This window comes from Eumetopias jubatus, unplaced genomic scaffold, assembly GCF_037043125.1.
Source record: "Eumetopias jubatus isolate StellerSeaLion01/CBP00866 unplaced genomic scaffold, mEumJub1_p1.0 scaffold_12, whole genome shotgun sequence".
Classification (NCBI taxonomy): domain Eukaryota; kingdom Metazoa; phylum Chordata; class Mammalia; order Carnivora; family Otariidae; genus Eumetopias; species Eumetopias jubatus.
This window is the reverse complement of record NW_028274818.1, coordinates 24,535,875-24,553,456: the sequence shown is the minus strand read 5'-3', so window position 1 is coordinate 24,553,456 and position 17,582 is coordinate 24,535,875. Positions and strand designations below refer to the sequence as shown.

Sequence of the window (17,582 nt, the reverse complement as noted above, 5' to 3'; positions counted from 1 at the left end):
GCAGCTGGGGAGAGTGGAGGTCTCCCTCCAAAACTCCCCCAAAAGAGTGGGAGAAGAGGAGACCCACTCCTGGCCCAAGATGGAGTGTGCTACAGCAGCTTTCAAAAGAAGAGTCCAAATGGGCTTGGTGTTTGGAGCTTGTTACAAGGAAAAGGGTGTCAGGAGCCTGAGCTCTTATCAGCCAAAAGTGGTCCCCAGGTTATCCAAACAAGTGCGGGCTGTCGTGTCCCTGGCCACAAACCCTGCCCACAGCAGCCCATCCCCACGCACCTGGCTGCACAGTCAGGAAGCCAGTCCTCTTGAGACACTCCGCACCCTGCCCGGTGGGGCTTCTGCCTGAGCTGTGGCACCTCCAGGACAAGGTGACCGCAGCTGGCCCAGCAGCTCTCTGTGGGAACCCTATCTCAAACCGGAACCAATCCGAGCATTTCGCCTGCTCATGGACTTGCACGAATTTCTTTTGCTGCCAACCTTCGCTTCACTCCCATCCTCCACAGCGCGCTCTTCCCTTGCCTGGCTGAGCTTCGCTGCGTCTTGTCCAAGAGGCCCTGCCACTGAGCTGTGTGTCATTGGGCAAACTCACTTACCCCTCTGAACCCCAGTCTCCCCACCTCCAGAGTAGTTCCCGAGGCTCTTTTCAACCCTGGAGATTAAGTCCTGCCTCCATGGAAATGAACATTGTCTATGAAACGTATGCTTTCCCCTGGGGCACCTGACGTGGGATGTTGTCTAGAGGCCCTTTCAGCTGGCTTAGAGAAGCCACGTCCACATTTCTAGCTGGGGGAGGGTCAGAGACAGGAAACAGCCCTTCCTGTGGATGATAATGCCTCTGTCCCTGGAGGCACTTTTAATTTGTTAAGACCTGTTCTCCCCTGGAACCAGAAACTTCCTAGTGCACCAGGCAGGGAAGCTATTACCTGTATTTTACAGGTTGGCAGAATGAGGCCCAGAAAAGTGAAGTCTTTCTCCAGGGATCCGTGACTCCTGGTGATTAATGTAAATTAATAGAAAGAGCACCAGGCTGAAGTCAGATGATCTGACCTTGAGAAAGTCCCTAAGGTCCCTAGACCCCAATTTCCTGTCTGTGAAGTGGCAATAATAATGATTACAAGGTCACACAAAATAATGGAGGTGAAAACAGTTTGCCAGTGTGTAAACGCGCGTTAACTCTCACCATCCCTGGTGGCACCGAGCTGTTCTCCCGCTCTCCACTTCTCTCCTGCACGGTCTTCCTTCCTGGACCTAAACACAGTCTCCCGGGGTATTTCTCTGGCTGGAAGTGGGCAGGATCCTACCTGACTCCTAATCCCCTGACTCCTAATCCCCACGGCGGTTCTTCCCCTCCAGACTGTAAATTCACCTGCCACCCGGAGTGCCGTCACCTGATCCAGCTGGACTGCAGTCGACAGGAAGGCCCATCCCAGGACAGGCCCTCTCCAGAAAGCACCCTCACTCCGATCTTCAGCCAGGTAGGCAGCAGAGCTCAAGGACCAGGCTGGGAATGGCTTCTGCTGGTATCCTAGGCTCCACTTTCTTTGCCCAGGAGCTTTGGTCAGCAGGAGGAGGTATGAATATTCCACGCATGCTGGATGCTGGGGTCCCCTTCTGGCCAGACACACCTCTTTTCAAGGGAATGGGAAAATGGAACGGGAACAGTGACCCAGAGAAGTGTGTAGATACTCAGAAGTCCTCACTGGGTCTCTCCAAACACAGGGCCTGCTTTGGCCTAGGGTTCCAAGCCAGAGGTGTTGGTATAGGTGAGGGCAGGAAGGAGAGAAGGCTCCCGAAGGTCTTTTGAAGCCTCATAGCCCTGGGGCCGTGGGGATGTTAGGGCTGAGGCTCCTCAAGCATATCATCCCGACTGCCAATAAGGCAGCCAAACAATATTCAACTTCAGAAGGGCCAGGCAGATATTCTTTCCCTGTGATAAAGAACCAGCGAATTGATGCCCAAAGCAGCTTTTGGTCCTGGGTTTTGCCAAGGCACTTGAACCAGGATGGAGCATTTATTGAGTATCCCCTGGGTGCCGAGCACTGGGGAGAGTGGGGATCATAAATAATACATCACAGTTCTTATCCACAGAGAGCTTATATCCTGGTGGGGTGAGGGGAGGGGGGTGGGCAGAATACAACCAAATAGTATATACCGTGATGCATGTTGCAATAAAAGTATGAATCAAGTGTTTTGAGTACCGGAGGCAATTGGTTCTATTGGGAGAAATCAGGGGAGACTTCCCAGAGGAGGTGACATTTAATCTGATCCTTAATGTATGAGTCCACGGTTGCTGGTCAAGGAAGTAGGGAGGGTCCCCAGATATCATTCATCTATTCATTTAGCAAATATGTTTTGAAGGTTGACCATGTGCCAGGCCCAGGGATGCCAAGGACTTCGTGATGAAGGGAACAGACATGGCCCCTGGCCTCCCTGTGCTTGCAGCAGAGTAGGGGAATGAGACTTTTAAACAAATAAGCCTCGTATTTATGAGGAAAAAGCTCAGGGTGCTCAGGGTGCTGTGAGAGACAATCTAGGTGCTGAATGATTGGTTATTTTCTGAAGAGAATACCAGTGGCCCGGGGAAATCCCAAGTTGGCCCCAACGCCCAAGACTAGCCGTCCACAGTAGTCACCAGATGTGCCTATGAGTGTTAACAGCCTTCTTGCGATTCCCCCACCCCTTTTTCTCCCACTAGGAAAGCATTGCTAGAAAGCAAATATCATGTATGGTTTTATAAGAATGAGATTGAATCGATCCTAAGATATATATTTAAAAAATTCTGTGCATCTTCCACACACTTTGGAATAGTAACTGTTTATAGTGTAGCCTGAATGTAAGCAGGACTCTTGGGAGGGCCTTGCCCCACGAGGGGTGAGGAGGAAAGGGAGACAAATCTGACCTCCCAAACCCTAGTGAATGATGCAGAATTTTGCTGAAGGTTTGCCTTATAAGACGGAGGTCACATAGCACACCGTACAGCAACATTTCCTAAAATGTCAGCTTCTGGAGACAGTTTTCGTTGTCACAACTGGGGTGATGCTACTGGTATCTGGTGGGGAAGCCAGGGATGCTGCTGAACTCTCTCCATGACACAGGACAGGCCCCCACAACAAAGAATTATCTGGCCCAGAATGTCAACAGTGCGGAGGTTGAGAAATCCTGCCCTGGAGCAGGTTAGCTGGGCCGGGTGTGGTGGGCAGAAGGCCCCAGGGCAGGTCCTGGAGTTTGCTCTATACCTCGTCTCCTGCTCAGGATGTCAACAGCAAACAGGGGCTTCCAAGTCTGAGTATTTGGAAGCAGAGTGGCCCCTTTTCCTCTGTTGGGAAGAGGACTCAACCTCAGAACCCTCTGGCAAGCTGAATCAAGGCTGTCTAGAGTAAACCCACCACTGAACTATAGAAGGAGCCATACAGAACCACATGGAAGGATCCAAGAGTCCTACGTGGGTGCCGAACGGCCCCCAGCTGTGAACGGCCCCGGAGTGGGGTTTGCTCCCTGCTGGCTAGGTCAGGCTGTTATGTTTGCCTTGGACAGGCCTGACTGCATGCTTCAGCACAGCTAGGGCAGGACCTAGCCTTCTATCAATAAAACCTGGGCCCTACTCCAGGCTCACTCCCCTTTTCTAAAAAGCTTGTTTGTGCTGATTTCCGCCTTGACTTGTCATTTTCAGTTAAATACCAGGATGGAGCTTTCTTTCACCTTGACACGGTCACCCGGGCTGAGCTAGCTTCATGAGCCAGTGCCATCTCCCTGGGGGGATTTGCTGTGGCCCTGTCTGAGCTCAGCTAGTTTGGGGGGCATATGGCTGCTGGGTGGTCTCGGCTTGGTGTCCTTTCTTTTCTTGACTCTTTTAGGAAAAGAAAAATCACTGATTTTCCTCTATCCAGAGGAGACCACTGTTCGTTAACATTTTCATATTTTCCTCCTGTACATCCATACATTTTTCAAAACATGGTTGAGATCACCCCGTAGATAAGTTTTTGGCCTCCACCTTTGAAAAGGAGTAATCCCAAGGTTCTGGCTGTCTTCTCTCTCCCATGCTGGAGGGAGGCACGGAGGGAGGGAGAGGGGGCAGAGATGGATTCAGAGCCCCTAGGCGCAAACTCACAAGGCCGTGTGGGAGACACCCACAGAGAAACTGAGGAAGGGCAGCTGCCTGTGCTTTCTCCAGCACAGAACTGGTGCTTTTAGAGTCTCTCCTTGGAGATCTCTAAGGTCTGTGACATGTGACTTTTCCTTAGGCACCTCGCAAAACTCCTTCACGTGCACCCCAGATCCCTTCTTCATGTGAAGCCTGATTCCTAGAGAACATCATTGGCATTGGCCGAACACCACGATAAATGGCCAGCATAGCTGTAGTTCCTTTATGGGACACTTACATCCCAAAGACCTTACACTTCAGGTGGTCTTAAAGTTGCTCCTCTGGTGGAAACAAAACAAAACAAAACAAAAACCCTCAGGGACTCCCCAGTGCCCTCACAATGGCCTGCGAGTTTGCCAGTTTGGTCTACGCCTTTCATTGCCTTCGGGAAGCGGCCTCCCGAGTGGAAGGTCCTGGCCCCAACTGTTGATTCTCACAACCCATGGCAGCCCAGGGGGTCCTGGCAGCTCTGCCTCCTGTCTTGGTACATCGATGTGCAGAGGACGAGCAAAAATCATAAGCACTCTTCCTTCCACTCAAACCACTTATAGCCGGGGGTTGAGTCGGCTGATGTCTCCGGGGCGCAGGCTCCTTCCCCCTTCCCCCTGCCCCTTCAGGAGCGTGGCACCTGGAAGCCAGCCTCCCTGGTCCTGGCTGCTCCTGGCTGCTCCTGGCCGCACAGCCCGGCCCCTCCCTCAGCAGTTCCCAAACCTCACTCAGGTACTTTCCACACTTGGGAGCCTGGCCATACCCATGTTCCACCTGCGCTACTATTTACCTAACATTTCTCTTTAAATAGATTCATTTTATTAAACAAATAAAACGTGTTAAAGGAAATTCTGAAAACCCTCAAATCACTAGTTTGATGTACGGAGGAATTTTTTTATTCGGTTAATACTTAATCTTTTTTTTTAAGATTTTATTTATTCATTTGAGACAAAGGGATAGAGAGAGAGAGAGCATGAGCAGGGGGAGAGGCAGAGGGAGAGGGAGAAGCAGGCTCCCCGCCAAGCAGGGAGCCTGATGCGGGGCTCGATCCCAGGACCCTGGGATCATGACCTGAGCCGAAGGCAGACACCCAACCGTCTGAGCCACCCAGGCGTCCCAATACTTAATCTTTAAGTATTAAAATGAAAAGAACAGTGTGTTTCTAAGGACCGCCTCAGATTCCTTCCACATATATCTATTGAGGCAGGCATGGCTCTAAAATCATTTCAGGTGCCGTCAGCGGGAAATGCTGCAAACAGAGGCTAGTGTCTTAGGTCATTGGTGCTTCGATGACCAGGGCCCTGGGTCCAGCCGCTGCCTAAGGCTCTCTGTGAGCAGTGGAGAGAGCCCGGGTAGCTGGGAAGAAAATTCCAGCTGTCCAAGCCAATGCTAAGGCACTCATCCAAAGGAGAGCTGGATCCGTATGTATGGTAGGGAATAGTGTGAAGTGAGAACAAGTCCCCCCACGGTACCTACAGGACAAGCCTATCTGTATTTTGTGTTTGTACGTACATACGTACGTGTGTGTGTGTGTGTGTGTGTGTGTGTGTGTTAGTGCAGAGCAAGGGTTTGGACGCCAGCCGGCAAGCTACTGAAGAGATTTCACCTTGGGGATGGGTAGGAGTCCAAAGGGGTAGAGTTAGACAACTTTCAGCTTTTGCTGTTTGCATCAGTGCTGTTTGAATAACTGATGCTCTCATATGTTTCCAGGGTAGATTTTTTTTTAAAGCAATAAATATTTTCTTAAAGAAAGCAAAGAGCTTCTCGGTGGTAGAAGAGCTAGGTTCTGATCCAGACTGTGTAGGCAACATACTGGATATGTGACCCAGGGCAAGCCTCCTGGTTCTCTGGGCCTTGGGTTTCTCCCCTGAGAAGTGGGTGGTGTGCTGGGTGGTCGCGAGGCTCCACAGGGAAGATGTGTGTGAGAGTGTGTGCAGACCTGTGTATCAGCAGGTGGCATGCCAGGGCTGTCTCTGCTGCCTCCAACGGCCTACTGGAGGGTTTACCCTATCCTCCCTGGGATGAAAACCTGTGGTGGCTTCCCAAGGCCCTCGAAATCAACCCAAATCTGGATTAGCACAGAAATCCTTCATGGTCTGGCTCTGCCAACTCTCCAAAACACTAGAAAGATGGGCTACATCCTGGACATAAAACCAGGACACTATGACTTTGTGGTCGGCAGGCCCTTTTTGCTCCAAGACTTACGATTCCGGATTGCTCCCCACTATAGATGGAAAGACCAAGACCCTGTCCCCATGCACCAAAGGGACAGACAGGCGGCTTCCCAAGCTTCAAGGTAGATCAGCCGCCCAGGGTGCTGGCTGCTACTCTCTGACACCGCCCCCCCTCTGCTGTCACTCCTTAGCAGGGCCCCGGCTGGAATCACCTCCGTCAGCCCCTGCAGCCGCTGCATGGTGGTGACTCAGCTGGCGTGGAGAGCCGAGTTTCCTGGCTCCTGGCCCCGTGCTCTTTCCCGCAGGCGCGCCACCATCTCTCTACCCAGGGCTCTGCCTTTCCAGGACCCTGGCCACTCCTGCCCCAACCGTCGGCCCAAAGGCCCCGTGCTGAACCCAGAACTACCACACGGGGGAGCCAGAAGCAAGCCGGGAGAGCCGGGGGGGGGGGGGGGGGCGGGGTCTGTCCCCGCGCCGTTCCCGAACACACCCCATTGACGCACACCCGCAGCCTTCTCCGCGGATTCGGGGTCCGAGGTCTCCTCAGAAATGCTCGACAAGGGTGTATCACATTGGATCGTGACTGATAACAACAGTAGTTCACATCTGTTAAGGCACACCGTGTGTTCTACTTCTTTTATCAGTTATTGAAGGAGAGGTATTGAAATGTCCAACTATAATTGTGAATTAGCCCATTTCTCCATACTGTTCTATCTTGCTGAATTTTGAAGCTCCATTACTCAGTACATAAACATTTAGGATTATTATGTTCTCTTGATTAATTGACCTCTTATCATGATGAGATAACCTTCTTTATCCCTGGTAATATTCTTGGCTCTGAAATCTACTTTGTCTGATATTAATATAAGCTACTCCAGCTTGCTTTTGATGACCCCGAGCATATTTATTAATCTATCCTTTTACTTTTAACCTATTTGTGTCTTTATATTTAAAACTCATTTCCTGTAGACAGCAAATAGTTGGATCTTGTTTATTTTAAAATCCCAATTGGATAATCTCTGCCCTTTAATTGGGTTATTTAGATCATTTGCATTTAATGTGATTATTGGTATAATTAGATTTGAAGTCTATCATCTTTCTCTTTTTTTGTGTCTGTCCTTTCTGTTCTTTGTTCCTTCCCCACCCCCCCCCAGTCTTATTTTGGATTAATTGAATATATTTTATGATTCCATTTTATCTCATTTGTTGCCAGCCCACCCGCATGTGCCAAAGGCAGGAGCCAGTCCCCAGCTGTCCTGCTCCATCTCGGCTGCATTTGAGACAGCTGCTCCACTTTCCACAGACTTCCTTCCACGCTCTAGAAGCCAGAAGTGCTGGCTAAGGCTGTCAGTGATGAATCTCCCCTAGACAGCCACCTCTCACAGGAGCTGCCCCAAGGCGTCTCTGGCCAGCTCAGGCCAACCCACGGAGCTTGTTTCCGATTGGGCAGAGCGGAAAGGCTTTCCAACGAGGAGGCACCTGAGAACCTGGTTCTGAGGAGGGACAGAGCTCTAGAGCTTATTTCTTTCGAAATCCTTAAGTACCCGAGACCTTTCCCGGGTGTTCCTCACAGCCCCACCCCCTGCTGCTACCCAGGAAACAGTGGCTGCCTGACAAGGCCTCTGGATGGGCCAGGTCAGTCCTGAGTCTCTCAGAGGAAGAAGCGAGGTCTCTTCTATGTGTCATAGCGGGTGAGTTGTTCGTGTCTCACGCCGGTGACCACACTGACCTGGCTAACGGGTCTTGCCTGGAGAGGGGCAGATGAGGGATGGGGATTGTTGGTCAGAAACATCTTTTGTGATTCTCTAGTCTGACGAGAGGAGGCCAATTAGAAGGTAGACTCCCGTGCCTGAGTCAGACCTGGCAGGAGCTCTTCAGGACCCGTGCCTCTTGGTCTGGGCTAATTCACTACATTCGGGGCTTTTAAGTGGAAGGGTCCTATCAAAGCTGTTAGCCTAGCAGCCAAGCAACAGAAGTGCTGGGTGGGCTAGAAGCCGCGAGAAAGTGAATCTCCTGCGAGTCTAACCTAAGTGTTGTGTAGCCACTCACCTTTTATGACAGGAAGTTGTCTGGGGAGAAATTGAGCTCTCAGCTCCACGCAGTTGGTTTAATGCTGTCAAAGGATGCTCTCGGGATGGAGAGTGCAATTCTTAAGATTCAACATCCCCCCCCCCCCAGGACATCTGGGAAAGACTGCCTCTGGAAAGCATGGGGAAGGTGGGGGCGATCAGGTCGTGATTGGTGAATATGTGTCAGGAAGAGAGGAGGAGGGCTTGGGGGATTCTGACAGGCAGAGAAAACAGCAAGACAAACCACAAGAGGGCAGGGTCAGCTGCCGGGAACGCGAAACAAATTCCGTGCAGCTGAAGCTGTCCTGTGGCTGGAGGTGGGTATGAATGAACTGCTGGCTGGGCATGGGTTGGGAAGGGCCTTAAAGGGCCTTGAGGACCTGCTCCGGAGTTTGGAACATCACTGCAGGCACTGGGGGGTTTTTGGAGGAAGGACAACAATTGTAATGGAAAGCTGTCAGACACAGGGGGTCTGGGTTTGAGATCAGATCCTACCGTTTACTTGCTCTGTGTCCTTGGGCAAATGAACCACTCTGAGCCTCAGTTTACTCACCTGCGAAATACCTCCTTGCAGGGTTGTGCTGATCCAGTGAGATCGGGAAATGTATAAGAGCTTGGCACCTCTAATATAACTTCTTATTTCATATTATTCTATTAGAGTGTGTGTGGTAAGAGGCAGAGACTGTGTCTTATTCAGGCCTGAATCTGAACTCCTAGTCTAGTACTTGCCATGTAGAAGGTGCCCGGTAAATATTTCTTAAATGAAGGGCTGAAAGAATAAGCAACTAGAGTTGGACACATAGTAATGAGTATAGTACAGTAATAGTTATTCAATAATTATTAGTTAAAATTTGAATAGAAGGTTTTGTGATAGAACAGCCCTGATCAGATCTTAGTACAGAAGGGTGACTTCGGCAACAAGGGGCCAGTGAGTTTGGAGAAGGCAGAGAAGGCAACAAAGGAAACTACTAGAAGGCTTTGCAAAAATCTACATGCATGGCATTCGTTGAGCTAGGAAGTACTAATGGTGGAGGAGCAGGTGGAGGGGGAGGCAGGGAATAGTGAGCTCAGGTTTGGACTTGTTGCCAGCGAGGCTGCAAAGGGGAGCGCTGGGTACTCGGTGGGCTGGGGCAGGTATCCATCCGGAGCTACCTCGGAGGGAGAGGACTCTGAGTTATGAGTCTGTGAGGTACAGTTGATACCCCTGGCAGACATCAGACTAAGCTCCCGGCGCGGGGAAGGCGGGGGGGTGGGCAGGACGAGAAGACAGTCAAGGGCTGGAACCTGGAGAATCCCAATGAGCTAAAGGGAAGACAGGGACATAGGCAGACTGGGAAAGCAGTCCCTGCCTAGTTTGTGATGGCCTATGATTTCAGGCCGGAAGGTATTACGGGAGCAATCGCAGGGGTAAATAGCCTGTATTACTACAGAGTGTTCCAGAACTTGGTCCTGGAGTCAGACCAGCTAGCTGGGTTGATTTGGCTCCTCCATTAACTTAGCATGTATGACTCTGTGCAAATTGCTTAACCTGCCTGAACCTCCTTTTTCTGTCTGTAAAATAGAGATAATAGCTGTAACTTCCTCGTCAGTTTGTTGTGGGGATTCAATGGAACGATGCACACAAAGCTGGCAGCCCAGGGCCTGCACATAGCCGCTAAGAATACTTTCAAACTGTGTTTCACAGGCGAGTAGCGCCTTGCCCTGGTTTTCAGCCTCTGAATATGCTGTTAGGTCACAAGGCCCCACATCTGACCTCCGCCCTGACACCCTTCAGCTGGACAGCTGAGGGATCCTGGAGTGCAAAGCCGCTCCAGATGCCGCGTCAAGCTGGAGTTGGAGCTGGGCTAGAATAGCAGCTCCTGACTCCCAGTCTTATGACACAGCTTTTCTGGAACACGTAGAACCACGTGGTGGATCAAACGAGGGTATCTGGGCACATGTCAGGATCACATCTGAGAAAGGAAGAAAGCTTAAAATAGTGTCTTTCATCATCTGGAACTTTGAGCCAGGAAAGTCACCCATTTCACCATTTCAGTGGGGCTTTCTGAACCCTGGCGTGATGCCTTGGATTTAAGGCTCCGGAGGCTGCAGCCTAAGGTCCGGACACTTCTTCCTGGGCTCAGGGACAAGAACAGCCAGCCAGTCCCTATTCTTTGTGTGTTCACCGCCAGAGGCTCAAAAGGCTATTGCCCAGGCTCCCGCATTCCCCTACCCCTTCTGCCCCTCTCCCAGGTTCTCAGTGCTGATTATTCATAGGGAAGAGTTGCCCATGACCGGGTCATTAGACACTGAAAGGAATTCAGTCTTCCTCTCTTAGGTCCCCTGGAGCTTCTTCCTCCTGGAGGCTGGCCAGCTTATTATATTGTATTTGATCTTTGCAGATTTCTTCTAGTCCCGGGGTCCTCACCAACACAGTGTCTGTGTTGCTGACTTCTTACTTGTGGCTCCCTTGCAGGCCTGGAGTCATTGACAGGTGGAGCAGGGTGGGGAAAGACACTAACTAGGAGGGAAGAGACTTGGAAAGCATGAGCTGTGATGGAACATGTTACTTCCCTCACTTTCCTGTCTGTAAAATCGGTATAACAATCTGCTTTCAAGGTTCTGGAGCTGCCTAAGATAGTGAATGGTAAAAAGCCTTTCAGAAGCCCTATTCAGACACTAGTTTTTCATAATATTTGGAATGGCATGGAGCAGCACCCTAAAAGAACACAGCATCACTTAGAACTTTTCCTAACCGGGTCTGGCAGCTGGCGTGTTGCTCAGAAGGAGAGATGCATGCTGACCCCTGGGGTACTTTGGCTTGGGGTTCAGAGAGGTTGTTACCTGCTGTCTCTTAAGATTGCGCATTTTGAATATGTATTTTGAATATGTGGCGTTGCAGTTGCTTTGCAGAGGTCTCTGCATGACTCCAAGGACACAGTGTGGCCGCAAAGAACCTGAGGCCTGTTTTTTCTTAGGTATTGGATTGCTGTGGAGCCAGGAGGTTCCTTTTATAACGCAAAGTGTGTTTCTTTGCTGGCTGGACAAAGCAGGTAGGCTGTTGATGTCCCAAGGATCATGCAGAGCCCCCTCTCTGCAGCATTCATCATTCAGCATTGGACTTGGAGGTACTGGCGAGGTTAATACCAGATTCCTTTGCCTGAACCGCTGTCTCTGGGGACACCCCCACCAAAAACAAAAAACAAAAAACAAAAAAAACCAGCCTCTAAAATACTCATTTGAAGAAAAGTTTGTTCCAGACAAAGCCAGAGGTTCTTCAACCCTATAAAATGTGAGCTTTCCCTCCAGAACTTCCCCAGGTAGCTCACTCCAGCCCCCACCCCCAGCTGCTTACTTGCACTTCGTATCCCGCTGCTGGTGTGGACCGTTCTCCTGAGCCCAGGGTGGCCAGCCCGCTAGGGTGGCAGCTCTCAGCTATCTCGTGTTCGTACCTGCCAGGCGCTCACAGGCTTCTGGGAAAAAGACTGTGTGGGAGGATGGATCCAAATTGGGCTGCAGTTTGAAACCCTCCTGAGCACTGACAGATTTGGCTAAGGTGGGGGAAGGAGGGGGTTCCTCATAAAAATAACAGGAACTTAAAATGGAGTTGGCAGCTTGGTATCTGGGGACTGAGTCTAGCCCTCTGGCCAGCTTGCACTTCCCCGGGACTGGATTGTTTCAGACTTGCAGGGAAAGCCATGCAAACCTATCTGGAGAGAGTCCTGATAACCCCTCTTGGCCACCCTCCGGGACACTCCGGGGACCACAGGCCATCAGACTCTGTCAGCACAGTGCCCCCAGCATTGCCAGGCTCGGAAGGCTTTGTTTTCCTTTCCTGGGACTCCAGGCCCCACTATACTGAAAGATGGCAGAGTGCACACCAAAACAGTCCCATTTCTGCGGAAAGACTGTAGATCCCAGCGGCTAAGAGCATGGGCCCCGGAGATGCACAGGCCTTGGTCTGAGTCCCATCACACATATCCTCCTTGTATGACTCCGAGCCTCAGTTTCCTCATGCATAAAATGGGAATAATAATAATGTCTACCTCAAGGCCGCTGGGCAAGTTAAATGACCAGGCACAGGAGTTTTGCAAGCAAGGGTACCTCTAACTGCTATTGCTGTGCAAACGTGGTCTGAAAAGTTATGGCAGTGCCGCCCTAATTGCTTGGAGGGCTAAACCCTAGTCAAGGAAGATGTTCCTTCATCCAGTCTGACGGGGACATGTACATGAGCCGTCTTTGATGGGAATGACAGGAACTGGCAAGACCCCCTCCTGGCCAGACTGCCCGGAAAACGTACAAATCACCTGGGGTGGTGTGTGCAGGCTCCTTTGGTATCCCGAGTCTTCCCTTGGGCCAAGTTCTGCGCGCGTGCGTGGAAGGGGAGACTTGCGCTCCCGGTTGCCATCGCTTTGCATATGATTTGCATATGCTAGTGGGGCCACTGCAGTTTCTTCAGGCATTTCCAAGTTAAAATATTGCTGCTTCTCCAGGCAGACCAGATATCGATTTTCTTCCTCTCCGGTTACTTCTCCAACCACTCTGATTGACCGGGCTCCTTGTGAATGGGGGATGTGGGAGTGGATGAGGAGGTGGATGGGGGGAAGGGAGGAGAGACGCCGACGGCCTTAGGGCACATTCTACTCCGCGAACATGAGCCATCATGGGTGATGAGAATGAGCTGTTTCCAGAGGGATGAAGAAAGGCCACAAGGAGTTTTCTGCCTCGGGTGCGTCCTGGTCTGTTCTTTACCTGCATCCCTAACCTGACCTCTGGTGCCCCAGGTCCACCTGTCCCCTGGGATCCAGGGCCACCCAGTGAGGCAGGGAGGCGCGGGCCAGGGGCGGGCGGGGGAGGGGCGCCGCGACAGCCGAGCCCGGCTTTGGGGAACCTTGCGAGAGGAAGTGGCTTCCGACTCCTCTGCGTGCAGGGCGAGGGGCAGGAAAGGCGCGGGCAGGCGGGGGAGGTGTCGAGATGGCGTTCCGCGCGCGGGGCGGAGGGGACCAAACCGCAGATGCCGAGTGAGCGCGGGAGCGCGGCGCGCGAGGCGGTTGCCCACGTCCCACCGCGGAGCTTGCAGCGCGGGCGGCGCGCGGGGAAGGGCGCAGGTTACCCCGCCGCCTGAGCCGCTCGGGGCCCAGCCTGAGAGCCGAGGCGGCCGGCGCCGGCTGCGCCTGGCCGGGTGACCCCCTTCACCCCCCACCCCAGCCCGCTGCGGGGCTGGGAGCTCGCGCCCGGCAGGGCCCGGGGCGGGAACCCCGCCCCCCCTCCGTCGGCCGCCGCCGGAGCCCGGCTGGTCACACACGCGCCCGCTGCCTCGCGGGGCCCCGGGCTAGATGACGGTGGACAGCAGCATGAGTAGTGGGTACTGCAGCCTGGAGGAGGAACTGGAGGACTGCTTCTTCACTGCCAAGACCACCTTCTTCAGAAATGTGCACAGCAAACATCCTTCGAAGGTAAATACCGTGATCCAATGCAAGAGCCTTTCACTGCGGGGTTGGCGGGGGTTGGCGGGGAGGACATCACCTCGGCGGTCCAGAAGGGAAACCTCGATCCTGGCCAACAGGCAAGGCCATGTGTTACCAGAGCGGATGGCCAGTTGCCCTGCGGACCCTCTTGAACTCCTTGGCTGAGCGGACCAAGGGTTGGATCTGGAGCCCTTCCGGGACCACCAGCAAACACTCTTCTCTTTTTAGTACTCTTTCCAGTATTTCCTGGCCCTGGACCTTTTCAAAATGGCTCTCTATGACTTGGGGACAGCGCTTGGCTCAGGGTCTGGTGACATGCTCACCTGTGCCTGGGAGGGTGAAGGGGCAACTGCTCTGTCACTCCCCCGGCCTGAGCTTTGAAGCTCTGGGTGGAAAATGGATGGCACCCAGTAGGATAAACATGCATAGATTGAAACTTCCGTTTTGTGAGTGGCCAGAAACCATCTTAAAATAGTTTTAGCGACTTTGCAGAAGTGCAGGGTGTTTTTAGAAGCAAACTAAACCTTCTCTAAAGTCTTTTTTCCCTGTTACCATTTTAACTTACTGACTCGGTTGGGGTAACCTAAAGGGGGTTGTATGTGTTTCCTAATGGGGTTGTATGTGCTTCCTACAGCAACTCTGGGCACCCTGCATGCCTGAGTCCCCTGGCCACACCCTCCCAGTTGCTACAGATCATCGTTGGTGGGAGTGGTGGCAGAACTGTTTGTTTATTTGTTACGTTATTTAGATGAGAGGGTTCCAAGCCAGGTCCTTGGAGAGGTTGCCTAACAGGGACTGTTCATAGAAGTGAGCTGTTAAGTTTCACAGGTGTGTGCAGGCTCATCATTAATTTAGCAGTCCTACATGGGTAGATTAACCAAAAACTTCCCCAGACCTGACTCTGGGGCCTCCTGTGTGAATAATTCATCTTGCCCGTAGGCGCTGCATTTCCTGGGTTCTGACATCACGAAAATGTACCAGACCTTTTAATTGTGAGAGGACACCCAAGAATCAAGAGAAAGGTTTTGATATCAGTGTTTGAAGGAATCAACTAAAACGGGCCTCTGGAATCAGCACCTGCTATCTGGGGCACCCCCTCATGGGGCTGGGGAGCAGGGCCGGTTCTGGGGGGCTGGGGGCAGGAGTAGGTAGGGCTGTAGATAAGGCTCGTGCAGAACAGCATGGATGCCGAGGGGAGGTATCCTGCTCTCTCTTGGGGTTCTTGCTTTGTTGTGTGGACGGCCCCCCAACCCCCACCCCACAGGCACTCCAGCTGTCTGGGGTCTTTAGACCGGTGGCACACTGGAATTAGCTGGGGAGCTTTAGAAAATGTGGGTACCTGCCCACAAAGTAGAGAGTCTGACTTAATTGGCTTGGGGTACAGCCTGGGCATCAGGATTTTTGAAAAGCTCCCTGGGTAATTCTGATATGCAGCTGAGGTAAGACCATTGCTCTAGAGAGTTTTGCTGCTGCCTGGGGAGAAAATGGTTCCTGTTTTGAAAACCAAGTTTAGCTGCTGTGCTTACTGCCAGGCTGTGAGCCCTTGGTCCCAGAAGGTGGGCTTTTGGCAGAATGGGGAGGACGAAAGGGCACTGCAAAGCTGGGGTTTCTTTTACTTGGCAAATGAAAAAGGTAGCTGTGTCTGGTATTTCTGGGAGAGATAGAAATATCTTGTAAGAAAACATGCTGGGGTGGGGTTGGGGATGGTGGGTGACTTGTTCCTTGGCCCAGACAGCCTTCTCTCCTCCTCCCCACCTCCCAAAGCGTCACTCCTGAAAATACTCCTTTGGTTCGGCGCCCATATCAGCTCTTTCTGTACTTTGTCTAGTTCTTGAATCCATTCCCTAACATGAGGCCTCCGCCTGTCTCCCTACCTCATTTTGCCCCAGCACAGAAGCCCTCAGGGGGCAGGAATCCCTTCTAAGAAACTCATTTGTTGGACCCCGCACGGGGTGATAAGGATGAATGCTTCCGAAGGGAAAAGATGGTGGGCATGGCCCCTCTGAGCCTGGCCTCTGCCGAGCCCCTGGATGAGAAGATCTGGGCCGAAGGGCAGCGCTCCTCAGCCCAGACTTGCTTCCAGCGCCGCCCCGTCCGGGGAGCGAGGTCTGGGGGTGAAGGGCTGTGTGTGCCTGCCCGACTGGGGAGCTGGCGAAGCTTCATCCGAACGCTTCTGTCTTTCGTCCTTCGAAGTGTTGTTCCGCCTTTAATCACATTTTCAGCTCCGTCCTCTCCCTCACAGCCACTTGTGGAAGGGTGTTTCAAAGAGAACTTCTGCCCTATCATGATCCCATTTGGACCCCTAAGGACGATGCTTTTTTCCTACCCGAAGACAGATCACTTCTGAGCTCCTAAGGGAATCCCTCTTTCCTGTCTCCAAGGAGAGGCGTTTGTGTGTTTCCCCGGTCGCTGAGAGACTAGGCCCCCCAGCAACGTCAAGATGTCGGCTATAAATAGCCTTGTCAGAACAACCTGTATCTGCCACCGGCCTGTGCCTGTTGGGGACCAGCCTGTGCCTGGCGGGGACCGAGCTGCTCTTCCTGGTGCCACCACCTGGGAGCTGTCACTGGCCCCGCCTCCAAGGAGTCCCCCTCTCCAGCCCCTTTGGTGGGAGGTTGGGGGGGTGAGACAGTCCTCCCCATTCACAGAAAGGAGGTGCCAGAAGGTGGGGAGACGGCAGCGGAGGAGGGGGACCGTGCCCTGGGCCCTTGCAGAAAGTGGCAGCTGTGTGGGGTGCTGTGCCTTGCCTGAGGTGGCAGAGACACCAGGTCTGTCCAAGGTCACGCAGCAAGTTTAGGTTGGAGTCAGGGTTAGAACCTACACTGCTTGCCTCCTGACCCAGAGATTTTTCTGCGTTAGTCCGATGAAAGGCAGCCTGTGGTGATTTCCAGGGCTGGTGACAGTGATGCCAGGCCCTCTGGCCATCCCTGTCGTCTGCTTCTTTATTCCTGTCTGGGGTTGGACCCTGGAAGTGGGGGCCATCTTCTGCCCCGTCAGTTTCCCCAATGCCCACAGGTGGCGGCAGCTTGGGTTTTGACGTCTGAGCTCTCCTTGTGTCTCCAGGACCCCAGGACTCTGGAGCCACCCAGAGCATCGGGGTGGGCCCCCTGAGAACACATGATGCCTGCTTCTTGCAGGATGTCAGAGCTGAAAGGGATCCGTTTGGTCTAGTGCCTCACTTTACAGATGGAGAAACTAAGGCCCAGAGAGGTGGGAAGGCTGCACCAGGCCACATGTGTGGTCAGGTGGAGCCAGGACTAACACCCTTCTTGGACTTCTGTCACATGCTCTTCTTGGTCCTCTTCACTCAGTGGGTGACCCGGGACCAACAACGGTCCTTGTCTTCTCAGAGCCTTCTACTGAATGGAAAGACCCAAACAATTTCAGGCTCCAGTCTATAAGGCACACCAGTCAAGGGGACATTGGCCCTTACATTTAACTAGCAGGGAGTTCCCTGTCAGTTCCAAACTCTTACAACTTTAATCATTTAAAAGTTCTTTTTGGTGTCTGTCCCAAAATCCCGCTTGCTCGATATTCTTCCTCGTGTGTGTTTTCTTTGTGGATGCAGAGGACGGAAGGTGACTCTGTCTGTGGTTTAATATCCTTCAGCACACGTGGAACACGCTCCCAGCCCCTCTCCAACTCTTGCCCTCGGGTTTTCTCTGGTCTGTGCTGACACCGTTGACTCTTTTTTTTTTTTAATTTAATTTTATTATGTTATGTTAATCACCATACATTACACCATTAGTTTTTGATGTAGTGTTCCATG

At 52.3% G+C, this 17,582-nt stretch overlaps 1 protein-coding gene across 2 annotated transcripts in view; it reads left to right on the top strand.

The window, feature by feature from the left end:
* RASSF5 (Ras association domain family member 5) overlaps positions 1-17,582 on the top strand; it is a 64,339-nt gene that overhangs the window by 22,288 nt on the left and 24,469 nt on the right. Inside the window, exon 2 of one of the 2 annotated variants that reach the window (XM_028120247.1) lies at positions 1,348-1,469. In XM_028120247.1, coding sequence (XP_027976048.1) covers positions 1,348-1,469 — 122 coding nt within the window. Of the gene's footprint in view, positions 1-1,347; positions 1,470-13,276; positions 13,802-17,582 lie in introns of those variants that run through there. The other variant, XM_028120249.2, reaches the window with a different exon arrangement.